We start from the raw sequence: 22741 nt of genomic DNA, 5'->3' as shown, positions 1-22741 counted from the left end.
TTTTAAATTTAAAATATAAAATCTTAGTTTTTTTTAATATTTATTAATTGTTAAATTATAATTTTTACTCATACTTAAATTATATAAAATTTAGTAATATGATATTTAAAAATTAAAAAATTAAAAATATATAAATAAAATTTATCAATCATTAAAATAAATATAAATAAAAATATTTAATAAATTATTTTTTAATATATATATATATATATATATATATATATATATACCACATCATTAAATGTAATAATTTAAAGAGTAATATTTATTAAATAATATTAAAATTTAATAATTAATAAATATCAAATTGAGATATGATCAAAATTTTGTATTACATTATATTTTTCATCGATAATACTTACCATTTATAGAAACATTTATATAATACAACTTTTATGTAATAAGAATTAATCTCTTTGGTGATTAGCCGCATTAAAAAAAAATCGTGTTTGAAAAATTCTCTAAGAAACCAACTTTGTTTTTTAAGTTATGAATGTTGATGGATTACAATCGAACTTGAGTTCTCTTCGTTAATATTACTGAAAATTACTTTTCAGAATAAATACATATTATTTTGGAATATAATTTTTTAGAAGAAATATATCATTCCAGAAAATATATTTTTTTAAAAAACAAATATATAATTACAGAACTTGTTATTTTAGAATAGTACATGTTTATTTTAGAATTTAATTTCAGAAGAAAATGTGATAAAACAGAAGTATAAAGTATTATTTTTAAAAAGTTAATTAAAAAACAACCTTATATATTAGACACAAATATTTATTTTATACAAAAATATTTTTAGAGATTTTACTTCTATGAATGATTTTTTAAAAAATTTATATTTAATTCAATTTTTTATTTTATCATAATTATTTATAAACGAAATTTTAATATTTTAAAAATATATTATTGATAAACAAAAATATCTTGTGATATAATATAAATTGTTTATTATAAATCTAAAATATATTTTATTTATTTAAAAATATCTATTTATTTAAATTTAGAATATAATTTATATATTTAAATATAATATTTATTTATATACATAATTTATCTAAAATTTTAGTTATATAGTAAGATTTAATTTATGAATTATAGATGTTAAAATATTAATTTTATATAATAAAAAAAATGGAGGAAAGGTGTATCCAATGAATAGACATAGTGTAAATAGAAAATGGTTGATGTTATGTTACTGGGTCTTAAGTCTTAACCATAGAGGCTAGAGCCCATTCTGTAGCCTGATACGTGAAAACGCGCGCATTTCAAAATCTTGAACGTTGAACCAGAGATGTTTCCCTTTTGATGTTCAAATAAATATCAAACCATTCCAATCCTCATTTTTTGCGTACGAATCGCTATTCTGTGCGATCCGATCAACGGTAAAAACATTTCCACATTCTTCGCTCTTTCTTTCCTTTCTATCAATTTTAATCGATTAAATGCTTCTTACTTGTTACTCAATCTTAATCAATCATCTACACTACTTCACTGTTTCATTTCCTTTTTAAATTTTGATGTCTCGATTCTGCTTTCGCTTCACTCTGTTATTTGTAGCGCCTCTATCCTGAATGCTCTTAGGTTGTCTTTCTAGTTTCCAATTTTCAGATTCTCTCGTTGTGCTAGGGTTTTCTCTCAAGTTAATTGCAGTTTAGTTAAATACTTGCTGAATTGCTGAATTTTTATTCTTAGATGAATGAATTTTGTGAATGTTTCGGTTATACGCATAAAATTGCTTTGAGGTTGGAACATTAACATGGTATGTTGTTAATTTGTACCTCTAGGCGTCACCAATGTCAACTCGAAGGGAAAGCACAGAGAGCGAAGCCACGAGGAAACGAATGAAACCTGTGGTACTTGTTTTCGTCTTTCAACTTTTTCTCTGTTATGACATGTTACCTTCCGTTCTTTTCGGTATCCCCTTACTTATTTATTTATTTACAATAATCAGGTGGGAGATGAAGCAGAATCAAAGACTGTAGAGGAGGAAGAATTTGAGACACACGTTGCTGGATCTGAAGAAATGGAACTCAGTATCTCTCTTATTCTTGAGAAGATTGAGAATTATACTCAGAGGGTAGCTATATATACTTATACACCGTGTGAAGCTTGGGATCATACTGCATAAAAGAATTAACTAACTCTTTTATCAAAAAAATAAAAATAATAATAATAAATTAACTAACTCTTTCACATGCTGAATGATATGGATTGCATGTAGGTATCTGAGCTCCTAGAGTCAGGGAAAACAATGTTAAAGGAGCTAAGCGATGAATTTGAAGAGAAACTGATCATGTGAGCTGTGACATTGTCACTAAACATTCTGAGTTAGGGATTCATTTACTTGTAATACCGTTCGCTTTCTGTGGTATGATCCTTTTAAATTTACAATATTCAGGATTCACAAGGAGCAAGTCGAAAAATGGCAGGAAGAAATCAGAGAATTGCGCGCACTAGATGCCTCAAATGAGGAAGCCAATGCTCTTCTGCATAACGCTCGATATCTTCTTCAGCCCACTCATGATCATTAGTGAGGTTAACTTTCTGATGTCTATGTATATTCGTTAATATAATCGCCCCCCGGTTCCGCACGCATTAATCAGGAAATACCTATACCTTGGTGGGGAGAAATTATTAGGTGTCGGTGACTGTTATGACCCTGACTAATCTATACACAATACATAATCGAGTGCTGTTAATTTTTTTTTTTTATTAATTGAAAAACTTGAATACATCACAATTTGTTAGGACCATGTATACGTGATGGTCTGACTCTACTTATCAATTTCTTGTAGGGAGAAACTATTATGTGCTATTCTACCCTGGGGATTACTCGGGCACTGTTAGATCATCATTAGGAATTCTTGGATTAATTTGAATTGGACTGTGTTCCATTATCTGATTGATCTTAAGGAGCAGTATATTCTCATCGCAAATAATCACAATTGGTTAAAAGTAATGATACATGTATTACAATTATATAACATCATTTTTTTTTATCTCTCTTGACATCATTTATTATATTTAAGATTTCTCTCTCTCTCTCTCTCCTTTCTTTCTTTCTTTCTATTACTTGTACAAATTGTTGTACCAATATCATTTTCCATTGATTAATATGGGTTGGGAGTAATAAACATTTTAGTAGTAATGACGCATGCAAATCCGTGGCATTTAAGTATGTTAACAGGAAAGATGTTTGAATGTTGCAAGTACTGCGTGTAAAACGATGCAAGGGTTAAGTCCTTCTTTTTAAACCATTTTTGCTCCGCACTTGCCTTTTCTTGAATTCAATTTGTTTTGACCAATTTCCTGATGATGAGCTCCTATGCTAAAGGCTAACATATTGTTGAAAGGGTTGATATTGAGATGTTTGTTCGCATGCAGGTTATCCAACGTTTGCGGATTGAGTGAAAATTCATGAGATATTAATGTTTTACCAATTACCTGGATCCCATATGATATACAGGCATTGTTAGAAATAGTCTTTACTTTGATATACATGAAATATATAGATGGTTAAATGAATAGAAAAATTTTCAACGTTACCAATTTAGTGTTGTTTTGCTTGGTAGTAAGTGAAAGGGAAAACTTTAAGGCTATATTGTACTTATGATATGAACATTGCATTAAAGATAACAACTTAGCCATCATCGGGAAGAATGATAGCATATGGACGTTATTTCACTGTTTTTGTGGAGAGGTTACCTTGTTCAGTTGTCGTGGATCACTGCAAACAAAGAAAAAAATCATAAAATATTCAGAGTGGTAAACTCATGTTGTAAACGCTACCCATGTACAGGACAGTGTTGGCAGATTTAAGTTATGCTGAAACAAGGATTGCGAATGAAGAGCCACTCGGGGAAGCAGAGATAAATTATACTACACCTAAAGGGAAGGGTAATAGCATATGCAGTTATGTCCCCCTCATCCTTTTTTAAACTGCATTGCATTGGGTTTGCAACTAGACAAAGATCCACACAGACTCAACTTATTAAGTTTAAAACAAATTTTAAAGTGAATTTTTTTAAAAAAGATTAATAATAATATCTTTTGATAAAAAATAAAAATATTTTATAGATGATTCTTGAAAAAAAAATAATAATTATATTTGTATATTTTTTAGAAATGAGATTTTTAAAGTGAATTTAAAAAAAAAAACAAAAAATAACTTAACTTTTAAAAAATTATATAATTATTAATATAAAATATATTTTTTAAGGGATCTAAAACAAAGGGTTGGTTGGCTTAGAAGTTGAACTGGCCTTGAGTAGATAAATGTTACATATACAACAATTTGTTTTGTGCAACAATCATAAAAAATTGAGAAAAATGAGAGAAATTTAATATATATAATAAATGATGATAGAAAAAGGTAAAAAAAAAATTGTACAAATTAAATTATAATATAGAGTGTTATACATGGATCATTTCTCTAACACATATTTTTACTCGTGGATAACTAGTGTCGATCAAAATGCTTGTTCAAATTCATATAACTTCACTTTTCACTAAGTAGAGAAGGATAATGATAATATCATTGTTTTTGTTTTGACATTTTTCTTAACAAAGATTTCCAAATTTTTTATTGAAGATATATTTCAACTTAGTGGAGAAGGCCATTTCCAAATTGTAGTTGGGAAAAGAGGGGGAGGAGAAAATAGAGAAGCGGTGAAAAGGGGGAGCAAAGCCCTAATCCGAAGAACCACCAACAGTGCTGCCTATTTCGCTGAAAACTCTGTTCTTTTTAAGAGTTAGTCATTCTTCATTAATCATTATCTTATGTGGCTTGCTGATATAGAAAAAGGAAAGAGAGGATAATATTTTAGCCAAAGATTTGCGTTAAAACTTAAAACTGTAAAACTTGGAGGACCCATTTATTTTTAACCAAAATAAATAAAGCAAGCAAAAAGTTGAATTCATCTAGGACAATTTTTTAGTTGTTGATAAATCTGGGATGATAATTCTGAGTACACGTGGAAAAGATTTGTGGTCTAAATTTACACCGTTTAAATGTACTAATTTGCATTTTGCTCATTCATATGAAATTAATTTGGATTCTGTCATTTGTTTAATTTGATCTTTTGAAGTGCGTTACCACATTATTTATTAAAAAAATAATAAAATTAGTTCTTCAAGATTTAAATTGTCATTATATTTTGTTCTCAAAAGATTTTATTATTAAACAAGTCTTTTAAATATTTAATCTTTTGCTAAATTAGTTCTTCGAAAAAAAAATGTGTCACTACATTTAAGATAAATATGGTAAGATTTTAATTTTTCAAAGGGTTAATTTGATGATATATTAAATTTTTGAGAGATTAATTTGCTAGATAAATGTTTGAAAAATTCAAGTGGTGATAAAAAGAAATTTTAAGGATAAGGGGGTTTGGCTTAGTTAGGCGAGAGGTGCGTGAGTTGTTATAATTAAACTTCCTTGAAATTGAGTTTGATTTCCACAAATAAGAAAAGCCTTCTAAGTAGTTAATTTGGTAATTATTTATTTTTATTATTAATGTTGTTATGTGAGTAACTTTGGAGGATTAAACTGAAGGTTTTCTTTGTTTAATGAGTGTAACGTGCATTAAATTGCATAATAAAATAGTGTGAATCTTGTGTATGTAGGATTATTTATTATTATTATTATTATTTTTTTACGATTATCAGACTTATGTTTGAATCACCTTATGCATATCCCAACCCCCAAACTATTTCATGTAGGAGTGTTCAAGAATCAATTCAAACTATTTTAGATCCCCAAATTGATTTAGAAAACTGAAACTCAAGCTAAAATTTGGAAAAAATTACTTTCTTTATATTTGATTTGGTTGTATTTTTTTTTTGGTGTGTTTAAAATCTAACCAAACTAAATTGAATTGCAAAAATATTAAATTCTTAATAATTTTCTATTATACCTTTAAATAAATCTTACTTAGAAGTCGATGTACTGTTCAATAAACATGTTCTTTTTAAAGCGTGATATTATTTGACTTGCAATGTGTAATTTATACCAAGTTAGGATTCCATGAGATATAATATTGTCAAGTTTTTCGTTTATTCTTATTTTGTAATGAGTTTTTCTTCTACATTTGTTATGTATATCTTTTGCAAACATGCATAACAAATCAGGATGTTAAAAATTACTCATTAACTTTCTCATCAATAATTTATTTTAGAGAGTAAAATCTGATAAAATATTAGGAGTGTTTGCAATTCAGTTTATACTTTATATGAATGTGGAGGACATGTAGTTCACATTCAGCAATGGCCAATGGGGCCCTCTTATGTGAAGCAGTCGTTTGGTGAAGATGCCATTGCCATTGCCATCAGCCATGTGCCATATGGGCGTAGGTCCATGAGATAAGGCAAAATATATGGCATATATTCATGAGCTGACTTACTCATCATAGTCAAAACTTCTTTAGTAGTTGCTAATATAATAAAGTTTTCATTTCTTGATAAACAAGGTAAGGCCATTGCACATACTAAGGGATTGCATGTTACTACTAACTACAATTAACACAAACGTTTATGCTCATGTTTTCTTCAATGCTCTTGCGTGTAAGAATTGACTTTGTATCATACAAGAAATAGCTATTTATAATGCATTTTTTTTATAGATATTTTTTATTATTAAATAAAATTTAATTACGAGGCTTGTTAAACAAGGAATGATATTATCAAGAATTTACCTTATTTAGTAATGCTTGCATAAATTTTATCTAATAATAAATAGCGTGTTAAAAAAAAATGTTTGAAAGGTATATTATCGGCATTATTCTTTCTAATATCAACATTGTTATTTCGTATTATGTAGAGTCCTTATGAATTCTATCTAATAATAAATAGTGCATTAAAAAATTGTTTGAAAAAAATACATTGTTAGCATTATTCCTTCTAATATTAACATTGTTATTTCGCATTATGAATAGACCGTATGAATTCTATCTAATAATAGATAGCATGTTAAAAGATTGTTTGAAAAGTGTATTGTTAGCATTATTTCCTATAGTATCAATATTATTATTTTGTGTAATGAAGAGGCAGAACGAATTTAGACAATATGTGAAAAACTCGCATTCTTTTTAAAATTTATTGATTCAAAATTTTAAATAATATGAAATACAATTTAATATAAATCACCATTAGTGCATCGTAACAAAATTTTTTCAATATATATTTTATGAATACAAATGTAATAAAATTGGCTTGAACTTTTAACATTGGTGCTTCTACAGTTAAGTGTGTTGAGTTTAATATCTTAAAGGACTTCTCCTAAAATGTGTTTTAACTATGAGCTTTTAAAATTACCAATTTAAAAACGAAGTAAGGTCATGGTTTAGGTAGATTTGTAGGTAATGGACGAATTTAGGAAGGGTAAGTCCGATCTTGACGCTCTTTTCTCAAAATTTTAATGTGTATGTCAATTTTATTTTTTTACAAAAATCTTAATTTTATAATTTACAAGTATTTTTTTGTTTATATACATAATTCACACAATATTTCAAAGTTGATAATCAATAATTAATTTGCATAAAATATGACTTTCACTAGTCAAATATTATAATTACGAGTATAATTATATTTTGTTACAATTTGTTTGGATATAATTCCTCCCTTAAGTATTTTATAGATCTATCCTTTGTGGTTCAATTGATTCAACTACTTAAATTAATTACTCCCCAAAACAACTGAATAAATTTGTAGTTTAATCATTATTGATCCGGATAATATTCATATTAAAAACACTGACGAAATATATAGTTTAATCACTCCCGTTTCAGTTCAATTTTTTATAATATTATTTAAAAAGTTGATCGTTTGAGTTTTGACAATGAGGGAGGAGAAGAATCTTCTATCTGTTTGTTAGTTAGTTTATAATTAAAATAGAGTACTATTCTGACAAAACACTAAATCAATATATACAATTTATCATTATATTATGCACGTTTACTACGAAGCAAATTGTGCTGCAAAAATGCAAATTGCATTTGACTGTACCACTACGTACCACGGATCCTATGACCGACACAGCATGTTCTTTCACTGCACAATGAGACAGATTGAATCATATGAACAAAACGTAAGATGAATATTGATCTCAAGACGGCGTGTTAAGCAATTAGCATCTATCGTTGTGTACTATAATTATTTTAATGGGTTGAGTCTTCTTCACACCTACCTAACTGCCTTCTATTTCTTTAATGCGTGCATTACATACTAATTCTTCTTATAATAAGAGAACAACGATTGGGTCAACATCACCTTTTTTGTTCGATAATACGAATTTGAGTTTGAGTCAATTTTTTATATGAGCCATACGTCCCTAGCAACAGTTATAAATACCTCATAGGAGCTTGTCATCTTTAAGCAGCAAACTAAGAAAGTCCTTGTTCCGGATCAGACTAAGAGAGAGAGAGATGGAAAAAATAATTTTCTGTGGTCTAATAGTGCTTGTGGGGTTATTCACCACAGAACTTAGAGTGGCATCTGCAGCTTGGCAACAAGCTCATGCAACTTTCTATGGTGGAAGTGATGCATCAGGAACAATGGGTAAAAATATGTTCTGCTTTTTTTCTATTTCTTTTTCTCATCATATTTCTGAAGTTCATTAAAACACCCCTTTTTATCTATTAAAATTATAATGATGATAATAAAGTTTGAATTTAAGATTATGCATGCCACTTTTACCACTAGATCCAACCTAGTAATTCATTTTAATTCAAGTGCAAAATAAGAACATTTTAATTTACATATGTTTTTACTCATAACACATGACATGAAAGGAGTACCATGTTTGTACTTGTAGGTGGGGCATGTGGCTATGGAAATCTCTACACTGATGGTTATGGAACAAAAACAGCTGCGTTGAGTACTGCTTTGTTTAATGATGGCAAGGCATGTGGTGGCTGTTATCAGATAGTTTGTGATGCAAACCAAGTGCCCCAATGGTGTCTCAAGGGCACTTCAATTACAATCACTGCCACAAATTTCTGCCCTCCAAACTATGCACTCCCTAGTGATGATGGGGGATGGTGTAATCCTCCTAGACCACACTTTGACATGTCTCAACCTGCCTTCGAGACGATCGCCAAGTACAAGGCTGGAATTGTTCCAATTTTCTACAGAAAGTATGTTATGTCGTGTTATGTTATATCATGTCATAACTAAGTGTTTTCCTTTTGTTTTCTAAAAAGTGAAAATGATTTCAACTTGTCATGGTGATGTATATAGCTAGTTAACTGATACACGTTCAAATTTGCTATGCATCTATGCAGAGTTGGGTGCAAAAGAACTGGGGGCATCAGATTTACCATCAACGGGAGAGACTATTTCGAACTAGTGCTCATAAGCAACGTAGGTGGAGCAGGGGATATTTCAAATGTTTGGATCAAAGGGTCTAAAATGAGTAACTGGGAAACCATGTCAAGGAACTGGGGAGTTAACTGGCAAAGCTTAAGTTATCTTAATGGTCAGAGCTTGTCCTTCAGAGTCCAACTCAGCAGTGGAAAGATTCGCACAGCTTATAATGTGGCACCGTCCTCTTGGACATTTGGCCAGTCTTTCAAAAGCAATGTTCAGTTTTGAAGGGAAGCATACATATAATATTCAGTATTCTTCCATTTCATACTTCTTTATAAATATATCCGGTTTCTGATTTGCTTGTCCAAGGGATGTACGTTATATTTGTATGCTTTCATAGGGGTTGTGGCTCACCAATTTTAGCACTTTGCGATGAAGCCCACCAAATTTGATATTTTTTTTTCTTAACTCGGGCAAATATGTAAGCCCAAACAGGTACTTGAAGTTTGCAACTATGTGACAAAAACGGAAGAAGCTTGTAATGATCTGATATACATTGTAAAATGATCTGCACAACTTATAGTACTAATCTTTTTTAGATAGTGAAGGCTACTTATTCAGTTCGACCGCTCCTAATAGGCTAGTAGTTCAAATACTAGGGTTAAAATGTCCCCATGCAGCAGGACATCAACTTTCTGCATTTAATGTGAACATGCCCACTACGTTAGGATTGAGTCACAAGGCAAAGTAAATAATAGTTCAACTACAAGAACAGATTCATCGATGCACTTCTTTTAAATTCCAAAGGCGAAAGCCAACTAATTGAATACGGTAACAGAGTAACCCACTAAAATTGACTAATGGTAAGAGATTAAGGTAGTTTGCAGGTTAAAGTCTTATTAGCACTGTTGTACACCAAACAAAAGATGATGCATCGGTTACTTTTGATTTTAGAACAATTAAAAATGATATTTTAAATATAATATTCAAAAACATTTTTATTTACATAAGGTAAAATCAAACTCAATTCTATTCAACTTAAAAGCTAAAATAAAATCATTAAATCGAAATCAATTTTATTCAAATTAATTATGAGAATCTAAAATCTAAAGCAGAGTACAACATATACTTACCTTACAAAGTGATTTTGGTTGACGCAAATGGCGATTTGCATCAAACCGTACAAGCACTCTGTCATTATGAACGACTAGCATGCAACTTTTCAATGGAAAAATTAAATATTATAAATGTAATTATAATACATCAAGATCGGCTTACAAGACACCAGGTAGCACCATCACCATTATAGCCATTGCCAAAACTGTTCATACCATATCTAGTATCTTAAGAGGCGAACAGCAAGTTATTGATGATCAATCAAAGATATGCTGAATATCACAATTCTTTTGCTGCCTCTCAACACAGGCCACTGAATAGTCAGAGGATGCCGGCAGTGACTAAAATAATATAATTTTGTTCTTAAAAAGGGAACCGACAAATATTAATGCTCAAGCAGCCCTATGATCTTCTGCTAAAGTTCGAACAAGGAGCTGATGTAAATCAATGGAATCCATTTGACAGAAGCTGGAATTCCAGCAATCCTTGATGTACTGTTGTAAAGTATGCCACCAATATAGCATTCATGTCATCTTCGCATGACACGATGCCGTTCTCGTTTCCTGAAGCGCTCTAACATGAATTCATCAGTTGCAGCCTGCCTCTGTACTGCTCCAGGTGCATCACTGCTGGAATCATTTTGTTTCGATCCAGAACTATCATCCTGTAGACTTCTATCTTTGTAAAGCTCTGGATGTTCTGCAAATTGGTGGCTTTTCCGGTCAGTAATCAGAATGCTTTAAAACAAGTAAAAGCAATCAACAGTTACACAACTCTATCTATAACGGTACATGCTACAAGATAAATTCTTCGATAACTAAATCAAGGTCAACAAGAACACAGCAGAAAAGCACACATGCATATGTATCTAAAATGATAGAATCAATGAAATGCAACCTCTCCTAAGTTTTTCAGCATAATCCCTGCCACGCTGGAAATAATCAGCACTATAACTTGCGGGAATGTTGAAATCTGACTTTGTACGACCCATAAGCCTCTTCTCCTGTAGAAGCTTTTTTGCAGCCTCTGTTTCTTCAATATTTTTCAATTTATATCTGCAAACATGAAATCAAACCCATTAAGAAACATCACCATTTCTCTTCCTCAATAAATATATTCATAAAAGAAACATTAGACAAAGACCATCGTACTTGCAACATGTAAGAGAACCTATTACAGTTTAAAAGCAATGAACCAAGGACAAGATGAATCATTTAGACTATAAATCATTGAAAGAAAGAACTTTCAGCTGGAAAACCAAAGTTCATAAAATACAGTTGTTTGTTCCCAAATATAGGTAGTTAGGTACTAAGAATCGCCTAGATAATCACACATGGCCAACAATGAATTTGAAAGAAAAAGGATACACTCAAGAACCATCATCAAGTACTAGCAACATATAAGAGAAAGAGGAAAAAGTATTACCCTTAAAATGCAATCAACCAAGGACAAGCTGAATCGTTTTGAATATAAAACATTGAGAAAAGAAAGCTTCAGAAAAAATGCCAAAGTCCTCAAAATGTGGTTTTTGTTTTCAACTAAAGTCACTGAGTTAGCATTTGGCGTGCAGACAAAACAGAATGTTATGTTTTGTTGTCCTTGGTTCCACACCCCTTTCAGTGTAACAAAAAATTGTACCACTATGTAATTCCATCTCCCATTATGATTTATTTTTAAAATGCACCAAACGTACAATAAAATTTACATGCAATGCTTTGTTCCGTACTAACCAGTCTACAAAAAAACTACTCGTACAAATCAATTTATCCCCCAGATGTATAGCAGATGACCAACCATTAACTAGAAAGGAAAATGAAACACAAAATACTCGACTAATCTATACTTCTTCAACAAATAACTGAATCTACAGATACAGCCCCATAACAACAAATATGAGATAACATACTCAATTGGAAGCTGGACCTCAGCAATACCAGTAGTCCACTGAGTAGAGCTTTCTTCCGAATTTCGTCTTTTTACCTGACAAAATAAAAAAGATGAAATCCAATAAAAGGCAATGCACATGAGAAGATTAAGCTACTAAGATGAATGATACACTAACTGCAAAACACACCATCCGTATCCCTAACAGTGCCTATAATCTAGAAAGTAAACAAAGAGCAGACACTCACTTTAAGATGCTCAGGAATCTTATACAATTCATCTTCAGCACGTTTCAGCTCATTCTCCACTTGATCTGCCGCATCAATTTTCCTTCCCCTCTTCTTAGCTAACTCAAGCTCAATATATTTGACCCTGTTCAAGAAACAATTTGCACCAAGAACCACATCCAAATTCAAAAACCATACGAGAAACACAAAATAATAATACATTATCCACACACACATATTGGGGTCTTCAACCATAACAGCGGTCTCTTGAGCAAAGGTGTCTTGAAGAACGAGCTCGTCCTTGTCGGCGCCGTCGCCGTCGTTCTTGTCGGGGGGTTTAGCAGCTAAACCGGCGGCGGTTGCGGTCTGCGCTTGCAAAGTAGGGTTTGCCAGAATTCCGGATTTCCTTTCCCTCTGCTTCTGGAGGAGCTTGATTTCCTCCAATGCCATTCTGATAAATGTAATGCAACTGAATCAGTGAAATCGAAACCCTAACAATAACATGAAATTCCCTGTGAGAATTGAATGAGAGAGAAACCTTCTTTCCCGTTCGTCGTCGGATTCATTGTTGCTTTGAGATTGAGGAAGTTGATCTTCGTCTGAAGGAGCGCTTCTCTTACGGTAGTTCTTCTTTCGTTGCTGCGGTTGTTGTTTCGAATCTTCCATTGTTGTTTGCTGCATATGCGAATGCGAATGCGATTGCGATGCCCAGCTTTAAACGTAACGTTTAACACTTGTTTTTGTAACGCATCAAGGTTACATGCCATTAATATATCATAAAATTGCCATGCCACTTGTGATAATACAATAAGATAAAAATAAATTTTAATTTTATCTAATATTTGCTTTAGCTTATTTTTTGAAAAATAAGTTTTAGTTTAATTGTTTAAAACATTTAAATTTTAAAAAATTGTAGTTTTAACTATATTGTACAAAAATATATTTTATTAAAATTAAAAAAATATACACAATAATTTAAAATTGTAATTAATATAGTAATATTTTTTAAGAACCATTCACATGATAATAATAATTTATTTTTGATATTTATAATTATAATATACATTAAATTTACATGTCAAAAATATTATAAGTGTATATAAGATAAAATATTAAATCCAAATTTTATAATATATATATATATATATATATATTAAGTAAATTAATATATATATATATATATGTATATAAATTATTTCTTATATTATATATATAACATAATATAGAGAAAAGACAGCTTTAGTTCTAATTAATTATCTTCTCAAAATAAAAAATAATAATAATAGACCAACAAAATATAATAAATAATTAGATAAAAAAATATCAATTTTTATGAACACAACAAATAATTAATTATAACAAAATAAAATAATTATCATATTTATTTTGTTATATCTTAGTTACCAAATAAATCTTTATAATAATCTATTCTAAATATAAAATATAATTTATATATTAAAGAATATTTATTCATATAAAATTTAAATTAATATAATTTATATTAAAATATATAGTGTTTATATGCATATATAGTTTATTATGATTACTTTTATATATATTATAAATGTTTAACTTGGACTATGTACTCGTTAAATTATCATTATTATTAAAGTCAATAAATTTATTATAACTTATTATATATGGTGAGTTTTGACAGGATGATAAAATAAAAAATACATTATCAATGCATAATTTGTTTTCTATATATATATATATATATATATATATATATAAATATGATAGTCTTTGAAGAATGAAAATAAAAAAATGTAATTGAAATTGTACTGACCAACCGAGTTGTCGACCTGTCCCTCACCAATCTATTGACTCGATCAAGGGTTTACCAGCTTGACCAAGCAGTAAACTCATTATTGTCGAGTTCTTCAGCTCGGCCATGAAACATGGACATCAGAATATCACATCAACCCAAAGAGGCCACGTCATCAAACATATAAAAATACAATCTTGTCACCGCGCCGCAATCACAAGGTAAAACCCTAACAATGTCAATGTGCCGGTAGACAGTAAAAACCCTAATATTACCAAGGTACGTCTACATAACCGTCACCTCCCATTAACACGTCGCCCGCGTGTTTCGGGGGGCGAGGTGACACTTATGACACATGGCATCGCGAGAGAGAAGCGTACGCCAAGAGTCACGACCCTTTACCAAGCTCGGTATCAACTCCTCGACCCACGGTCTTCGGAGCTCGGGGGGCTAGTGTACTATCCGTATTGCTATGCCGAGCTTGAGCTCGGCATCTCAGTGCGGCGTGACCTCGGACACGCGCTAGGCCACGTCAGCTCGACATCCAAATGGGTCATAACTGATCTCGGGCCCAATGCCCATGAAAACCCTAATTCACCCTAAGGTACGTGCATTACTTATACGAGACTCGTGTATCCACAAACACTAACTTTGGCATCGGAGTCTCTTTTGCAGGTACCACCCCCATCTTGGAGCACGAGACGTACCCGTGAAGGAGGCTCACCAATCTTACCCAGCAGATCGTCCCAACCACCGATCTCCAGTAAGAACATTTGGCGCCCACCGTGGGGCCGATTAAGACAGCTCTTATCGGCCACGCTTATGGTTTTCACCAGAAGCCATAGCAGATGCGCAACAGACGACCTAGATCACGCAACTAGCATGGACAACGAAGCAGCATTGAGAAGGCTGATCGAGCAGGTCGAGCAGATGCGACAGCAACACACCGCTGATCTGTAAAGCATGCGTGCCAAGCACGGAACTGACCTAGCAGCGATGCGAACCTCTAACGAAGCTGACCTAGCGGCCCTGCGTGCTGAGAATGAGCGTATCCGCGCTCAGCTACCACGGCGCACCTCTGATCAACCCCCTCAACCGAGTAACCTAAACGAGGAAGAGGGGCACTCGATTTATCATCCGCCGACAGCACCTAGGGCACAGACTCCCAAGCCTGCCACACATCGGTCACACGTGCCGACGAACAGGTCGGCCCATGAGGTCAGCAATGCCCCTGCACACGTCATGAGAAATCAAGCGACCTTCCGCCGTCATCCTTTCGTGGATGGCATTATGGAAACGCCCCTCCCCTTTGGATGGAAGCCCCTCCTCATCGACCGCTACGATGGCACGACAGATCCGGACGAGCACGTCGACTTATACGTCACACAGGTAAACCTTTACACTAACGACGATGTTGTTCTGTGTAGGGTTTTTCCGACCTAACTCAAGGGGGCTGCACTGAACTGGTACACCCAGTTACCTGCCGAATCAATCGACGGCTTCGACACCCTGGTCAGGCGATTCACGGCGCAGTATGCCACGAGTCGACCTCACCACGTCACCTCCACTGCCTTGGCCAGTCTCAGGCAGGGCGACGACGAACCGCTGAGGACGTTCATGGAACGCTTCGCCAGCATCTCGGTCAAGATTCGGAACCTGAATCCCGAAGTTGCCCTGCACGCCATGCTCATGGAGCTCAAGCCAGGACCTTTTGTGGACAGCCTATGTCGCCGAGCACCCGCCGATATGGACGAATTCCGTGCCCGAGCTGCAGGGTACATTCAGATAGAAGAGCACTCTGCTTTTCGTGACCAGATTCGCGACAAACCACAAGGAAAGCAAGACCAAGGTCAGGCCACAAACATTTAAAGTTGGCGACCTTGTTTGGTGAGGTGAGAGAGGCAAGAATAGACCCCTCCGAAGGGAAATTCGGAACTTGGAATGTCACCCACCTCAAATTTTATTTCTCTTAACTTGTAAATTCAGGTGATGTACTCTTTTTCCTCCTCAGCCTTTTTTCCCACTAAAGAAAAGGGTTTTTGGCCAAGGAAGGTTTTAACGAGGCACACCTCAGAAATAATCAACAAAGGAACTTCATTCCCATACATTTTCGATATTGGCACATTAACCGTGACGACTTGCCAAGGTCGAGTTTGAACCTTGATGTTAAGGTCGAGTTCGAACCTTCAAGTACAAATTACGTTGCCAAGGTCAAATTCGAACCTTGATGCCAAGGTCGAATTTGAACCTTGTTATGCCAAGGTCGAGTTCGAACCTTGTTATGCCAAGGTCGAGTCCGAACCTTGAGACTACATTTTCTTAACCAAGGTCGAGTTCGAACCTTGTTATGCCAAGGTCGAGTCCGAACCTTGAGACTACATTTTCTTAACCAAGGTGGAGTTCGAACCTTGTTATGCCAAGGTCGAGTCCGAACCTTGAGACTACATTTTCTTAACCAAGGTCGAGTTCGAACCTTGTTATGCCAAGGTCGAGTCCGAACTTTGAGACTACATTTTCTTAACCAAGGTCGAGTTGAACCTTGATATACCAAGGTCGAGCTCGACCCTTGAAGATCACATCTACTTAACAAGGTCGAATTTGTGTAACGACCCGCCATGGTCTCTACACTTAGTGGAATCGCACTACTACTAGTGAACTAAGGAAAATATTAAATTGGATAACTCATACATACAGGTATAGATAAGAATAAAAATAACCAAATTCTTTAAATACAAAATAAAATGCCATATATGTACAGTCATCCCAAAAATAATATTTCCTAGTGCCGGTCAAACAGACAAAAATCGCTACCCAAAATGGTAACCCTAACACGAGGATCAAACTCCCCGTCTCGCAGCGGTCACCTCGACTCCAAGCTAGCCCTGATCTGCTCCCATACCAAGTATGATCATCGCAGTTCCACCACATGGAAACAGAAGGGTAAGCTAGAATTCACAAATGAATCATAATAATCTATATTACACAATCGTATTCATAGAGTCACACCATACACTCTATCCAATACTACTCATGCATAAAATACAATCCACCAATCATGAAGTCAAACACCACACTTCATCATATTAATAATCATACAATAAATGCATCTCATGACAGATATCAATGCATATCAATCATCTAATGCGTCGTCACGCATACTCCTAGGAGATCTCCACAACAATAGAGCTGTATAAGTGACATTCCATCCTACCGAAACCACCCCAACCGTTTTCACGCCCAATGCGCCCGCTCGGTCACAGCTAAACAGGATATATAATCCTCCCTCGGGTTTACTCGGATGATGTCACTTACACAATTGGAAGTCCAGATCCACCGTCAGGTATAGCACAGCTGGGTACGGGCTTACCACGACCTTGGCATGCATTAACCAAGTCAATTGTGGAGTTCGCCCACCGACTATCCGCAAGGATCCACGCACCTTCCCGAGTACTTGGTTAAGGGAATAACCCTCGACCTCATACCCCGCTCCAACACTAGCTAGGGACTTAGAGGAGACTCACCCAACCCAGTGGCCTATCTGAGCACCACTCTCCCAAATCCAGTGGCCTCCCAGAGCACCACTCTCATATATCAGTGGTCTATCCAAGCACCACTCTCAAGAGACTCTATATGAGCTCTTCCAGTTCGAAAATATTTTTCCTCTCCTCAAGTCCTAGGCTAGACTCATGCCATAGGCATCACATGCAATAATGCATCATACATCATAATGGTCTGCCCACCATCATGATGAACAATCATACACATGTCATAAGACATCACATGCAATAATGCATCATACATCATAATGGTCTGCCCACCATTATGATCAACAATCATACTCATATGAACATATACGCATGTCATATCATATTCAAACATTCATACGTATCATCACAAAGCATACATATGAATCACACCTCACCATACATCATATATCATACATACATGATCTAAAACTTTAACTTTAAACATGCATAAGCATCAATTCATTCATAAACTTATTCACGCTCGGCGTAGCCTGAGCTCGCCCAGCCTAATCCCAGCCTGAGAGTCCCAAGACTCATCCACGCCTAGCGCATTCAACCTGCGCCCGGCCTAAATTCCAATAACAGAGTTCACAAACTCTCATCCACACCAACAAATCCAGCCACATGCAAACACAAAATACAATGCATAGACTCCATACAACTTAAATAAACCTAGAATCAACATGCACCCATCTGGTGCATCAAATTCACTAGAACCCCCATTTTTCCAAGACTTTGAACAATTAGCGAATTCTCCAATCCAGCCATGGATCCTCAACTTTCATGCATCAATTGAGTTTCTAAACTCACATGCAACTTAAATAACAAACATTCTAGCTTCCCTTACCTGAAGATTGGCTCAGATAGCCAAAGACTGAACAAAAGTATAATTTCCCCTCGAGGCTCAACTCGGAACTTCAGTCCTCCCAAAACAAGCTTTCTAATCTGAATTTCAAGAAAAGTCAGAAGGAGTTAGTGATCTAGAGGAGAAAAGGAGTCAAACAGAGAAATTTGGGAGAGAAAGGAGCTCACTGACCCAGAGACCTTCTCTCTAAAACTTCTCTCTAAAAACTCCAAAACTCCTGAAGGCCCCCAACCCCCTATTTATAGACTTTCGGATTGGCCCAGAACGGCCCGTACCGAATTCGGAACGGCCCGTTCCGAACTCCCAAATCACGCACAAAATTAACGCCCAGAACGGCCGGTTCTGAAATCAGAACGGCCCGTTCCGGAACTCATCCGGAACGGCCCGTTCTCCCTCCGGAACGGCCCGTTCTCCCTCCGGAACGTCCCGTTCTCCCTCCAGAACGGTCCGTTCTCCTTCCCAGAACGGCCCGTTCTCAACTACAATATGTAGTTCAATTCAGTAGCTTGGAACGGCCCGTTCCAATTTGGGAACGGCCCGTTCTGGGCTACTGAATCAGCCTTTTTTTTTTTTTTTTTTTTTTTAACAATGTTACAATTTGAACCTTCAAACAACAAATTTGGGAGCTCCTCAGAAGCCCCTTCGCTCTTACATCACTCGGTGCTTGGGGGGCAAGTGTACTGGCCAGTCGAGTTGCCGACTTGTCCCTCACCAATCTATTGACTCGGTCAAGGGTTTACCAGCCTGACCAAACAGTAAACTCATTATTGCCGAGTTTCTCAGCTCAGCCATGAAACATGGACATCGGAATACCACATCGACCCACAGAGGCCACGTCATCAAACATATAAAAATATAATCTTGTCACCGCGCCGCAATCACAAGGTAAAATCCTAACAATGCCAATGTGCCGGTAGACAATAAAAACCCTAATATTACTAAGGTACGTCTACATAACCGTCACCTCCCATTAACACGTCGCCTGCGCGTTTCGGGGAGCGAGGTGACACTTATGACACATGGCATCGCGAGAGAGAAGCGTACGCCAAGAGTCACGACCCTTTACCAAGCTCGGTATCAACTCCTCGACCCACGGTCTTCGGAGCTCGGGGGGCTAGTGTACTATCCGTATTGCTATGCCGAGCTCGAGCTCGACATCTCAGCGCGACGTGACCTCGGACACGCGCTAGGCCATGTCAGCTCGACATCCAAATGGGTCATAACTGATCTCGGGCCCAAGGCCCATGAAAACTCTAATTCACCCTAAGGTACGTGCATTACTTATACGAGACTCGTGTATCCACAAACACTAACTTTGGCATCGGAGTCTCTTTTGCAGGTACCACCCCCATCTTGGAGCACGAGACGTACCCGTGAAGGAGGCTCACCAATCTTACCCAGCAGATTGTTCCAACCACCGATCTCTAGTAAGAACAGAAATTAACATTTAATTGTAAGCATCTTTTATAATATTTTGTCTATTATTACTACTTTTATCATTATCATTACAACTATGTTCACTTCTATTGTCAACCATCATCATTGTGATCATTGTTATAGTTATCACATATGGTTGTTGTAGTAGTGATATTCAACTATTAATTTTATTATGATTTAAAATTATTTTAATAAAGTTTGAAACCAAATTCTATTTATCTATTTTTATTCCATCTAAAATATAATATAAGTATACATTTTTATTTAATCCACTATTATTAATTTTGTTGTCACCTCTAAGAATTACGTTTGGTTAAAAATAAGAGAAAGGAGAATAGGGATTTTAGTGAAGAGGGGAGAAATGAGAAGGGAGGGAAAGGGAGTGAAGAGAAGAAATTCAAAATTTTATTTGATTAAGAGGGGGAAAGGGATAGTTTTTTTTTTTTTAATTCGCAAAAAGGAGAAATAAAATTTTAAGAATCAATTAATTTTTTTACTTTTATAATTTTAAACTTTACAGTATTAGTGAAAATATTTTAGACATTATATTCAAAATATTTTAAAATCTCTCTTCTTTCCTACAAATTTATCTAATAATAAAAAAGAGTTAAAATTAAATAAAAAGAGGTCTTGTTCTATTTCATTTTTCTCTTAAAAATTAAATTAAAAAAATAATGAAAATTTTCAACCTTTGCTCACAAGTAAAAGCGACAATATAATAAACTTACTAAAAAGTAGGTGAAGACGTAATAGTAAAAAAATATTCTTTTATGTTATGTGCACCAAAGTGAAACAGTTGAGTTCAACTCAATTCAGATTGAAAAAAATAAATATATTTATAATGTTTTTTTTTCTTTTTTTTTTACATTATAGTTCGTATTTTACTGTTAAATATATTTTTAAACCAGTATGTAACATATACTTAAAACGTCATCATGACATGTACAAGTGTAACTACTTCATTGCTAATCTATGGACAATGCCATCAAAGCAAAGTACCAAGAACTAATCACTCAAAGTTGGTGATGGAAATCAGGAAGAGTGCAACGTAGGTAAGGACCAGTGCCTACATCATCAATTTAAACAACTCCAATAGAACTTCATTAAAAGATGACTAGAGCAAAATAATAATGGTTAAATAAGTTTAAGTGATTCCAAATAATTTGTTATTCAGTTTTTTTTCCCTTGTCTATGAGAGACTCGTATTAAAAAGGGATGGAGTGGAGGATATTGGAGGAATTGAACTCGTGTACACTACACTCATGATTTGTAATTAATCATCACTTTATTTTGGCCATTATCTGATTTATTTTTTATTTTTTTTATTGAAGGGCATTGAATAATGAAATCCATTTTCTATAAAATAATAATAATAAAAATCGAGTACTCCAATTTTAAGGTGTCCACATCTTACCAAACTGATTTAACAACTAACCAACATGAAAGAGAGTGGGATCAAAAGGTCTAATATTTGTTGTGTTTACATAATCTATGACCAGAAAACAAAGAAAAGAACATACCCACATAAAAGGAGACAACTACTTCATAGAACTTGTATTATTCTTAACAAGTACTCTGTAATTATAATCCATCATACAATTATATCATTATACTCGACACCACATCATTGAGCAAAATGCAACATCGGAAGTAATACAATGAATCACAACCCTTGAAGAATTATAGAGAAAAATTAATATAGGAAAAGTAGGCTTAATTAACTATAAGACTGAATCAACTTAAATTAACTCTTCTTAGGAGCAAGCTTGGCCTTAATGTTGTCAACCTGTTTAGTATCAATCTGGAAAGCCTGCGCAAGAACACCATCAGGAACAGTTGGTGTTGATGTGAAAAGAGCTGCAGCTATCGAGAAGGTGCCAGGAAGTTGGCTGTTGAAGGCAGAAAGCACAGAAGCAGGCTTATCCCCATTGTTCTTCTGATAATGCACCAACCCTTTTGGGAACACAAAGATTTCACCCTTCTTAATGGACTTTGAGATGAGTTTGTTGGATGTGGTGATGAATCCAACATCTAATTGGCCATCCAACACAAACACAATCTCAGTGGCACGAGGGTGTGTGTGAGGAGGGTTAAGTCCCCCAGCTTTGTAGTCTATCCTTGAGAAAGACACCCCCAGTGTGTTAAGTCCTGGAATTTTGTCCACATTGGCTGCAGTAACCACTGATCCCAATGTGTTGTTGGTAGCTCCAGGCTTGGCTAAACCAGCAAAGAAGAAATCAGCTTCTGTCACATTTGCCTCTGCCTTGCAGGCAAATCCATTCACCTTCACACCTGCACATATTTAGTTACACATCATTGTACATGAAGTTATAATGCTAGAGAGAAATTAAAATGGTGAATGGTGATGTATATTACCCGAAGAGGGAAGAGCCACACAAAGGTCTTGAAGTGTGTCAGGGTCGGAAGCGAAGGCAAAGGAGATGGCACAGCAGAAGATGACCAAAATTGTGAAAGTGTTTGTTGGTGACATGGTTTCTTGAATGATGATTGTATTAATTGCAATGAGTGGAAACAGAAAAGGTTTTTTTATTATATATAGCTAGAGAAAAGAGAAGAATATTTGTATTGAATGGTGAGAAATGTGGCA

At 34.6% G+C, this 22741-nt stretch overlaps 4 protein-coding genes across 7 annotated transcripts; 2 read left to right on the top strand and 2 right to left on the bottom strand.

Annotated features, from left to right (window-relative positions):
- Window positions 1-1174: 1174 nt before the first annotated feature.
- Window positions 1175-3660, top strand: LOC109809465 (knotted 1-binding protein). 3 transcript variants are annotated; one of them, XM_083059675.1, is made up of 6 exons: window positions 1175-1391; window positions 1794-1862; window positions 1961-2086; window positions 2231-2304; window positions 2408-2544; window positions 3394-3660. In XM_083059675.1, the coding sequence occupies exons 2-5, from the start codon at window positions 1803-1805 to the stop codon at window positions 2538-2540; spliced, it is 393 nt and encodes a 130-aa protein (XP_082915801.1). In that variant the 5' UTR covers window positions 1175-1391; window positions 1794-1802; the 3' UTR covers window positions 2541-2544; window positions 3394-3660. The 3 variants fall into 3 exon arrangements, with proteins under 3 accessions (XP_082915801.1, XP_020228378.1, XP_082915802.1); XM_020372789.3 differs by lacking the exon at window positions 3394-3660 and adding an exon at window positions 2805-3385 and having other exon boundaries at window positions 1192-1391; XM_083059676.1 differs by lacking the exons at window positions 1175-1391; window positions 3394-3660 and adding exons at window positions 1457-1590; window positions 2805-3385.
- Window positions 3661-8355: 4695 nt separating this feature from the next.
- Window positions 8356-9907, top strand: EXPA17 (expansin A17). Its single transcript, XM_020372788.2, has 3 exons — window positions 8356-8559; window positions 8816-9137; window positions 9285-9907. Exons 1-3 carry the CDS (start codon window positions 8427-8429, stop codon window positions 9592-9594), a joined length of 765 nt encoding a protein of 254 aa, XP_020228377.1. The 5' UTR covers window positions 8356-8426; the 3' UTR covers window positions 9595-9907.
- Window positions 9908-10360: 453 nt separating this feature from the next.
- Window positions 10361-13283, bottom strand: LOC109808254 (integrator complex subunit-like protein). 2 transcript variants are annotated; one of them, XM_020371159.3, is made up of 6 exons: window positions 13075-13283; window positions 12772-12987; window positions 12558-12681; window positions 12332-12405; window positions 11323-11480; window positions 10361-11124 (listed from the first exon to the last, which is right to left on the bottom strand). In XM_020371159.3, exons 1-6 carry the CDS (start codon window positions 13215-13217, stop codon window positions 10955-10957), a joined length of 885 nt encoding a protein of 294 aa, XP_020226748.1. In that variant the 5' UTR covers window positions 13218-13283; the 3' UTR covers window positions 10361-10954. The 2 variants fall into 2 exon arrangements, with proteins under 2 accessions (XP_020226748.1, XP_020226747.1); XM_020371158.3 differs by having other exon boundaries at window positions 12558-12987.
- Window positions 13284-21658: 8375 nt separating this feature from the next.
- On the bottom strand, window positions 21659-22741 carry LOC109808832 (germin-like protein subfamily 2 member 4). Its single transcript, XM_020371983.3, has 2 exons — window positions 22510-22741; window positions 21659-22425 (listed from the first exon to the last, which is right to left on the bottom strand). The coding sequence occupies exons 1-2, from the start codon at window positions 22622-22624 to the stop codon at window positions 21878-21880; spliced, it is 663 nt and encodes a 220-aa protein (XP_020227572.1). The 5' UTR covers window positions 22625-22741; the 3' UTR covers window positions 21659-21877.

This window comes from Cajanus cajan, chromosome 7 (genome assembly GCF_000230855.2).
Source record: "Cajanus cajan strain Asha chromosome 7, NIPB_CcT2T_4, whole genome shotgun sequence".
NCBI lineage: Eukaryota > Viridiplantae > Streptophyta > Magnoliopsida > Fabales > Fabaceae > Cajanus > Cajanus cajan.
This window is presented reverse-complemented; position numbering and strand designations above follow the sequence as displayed.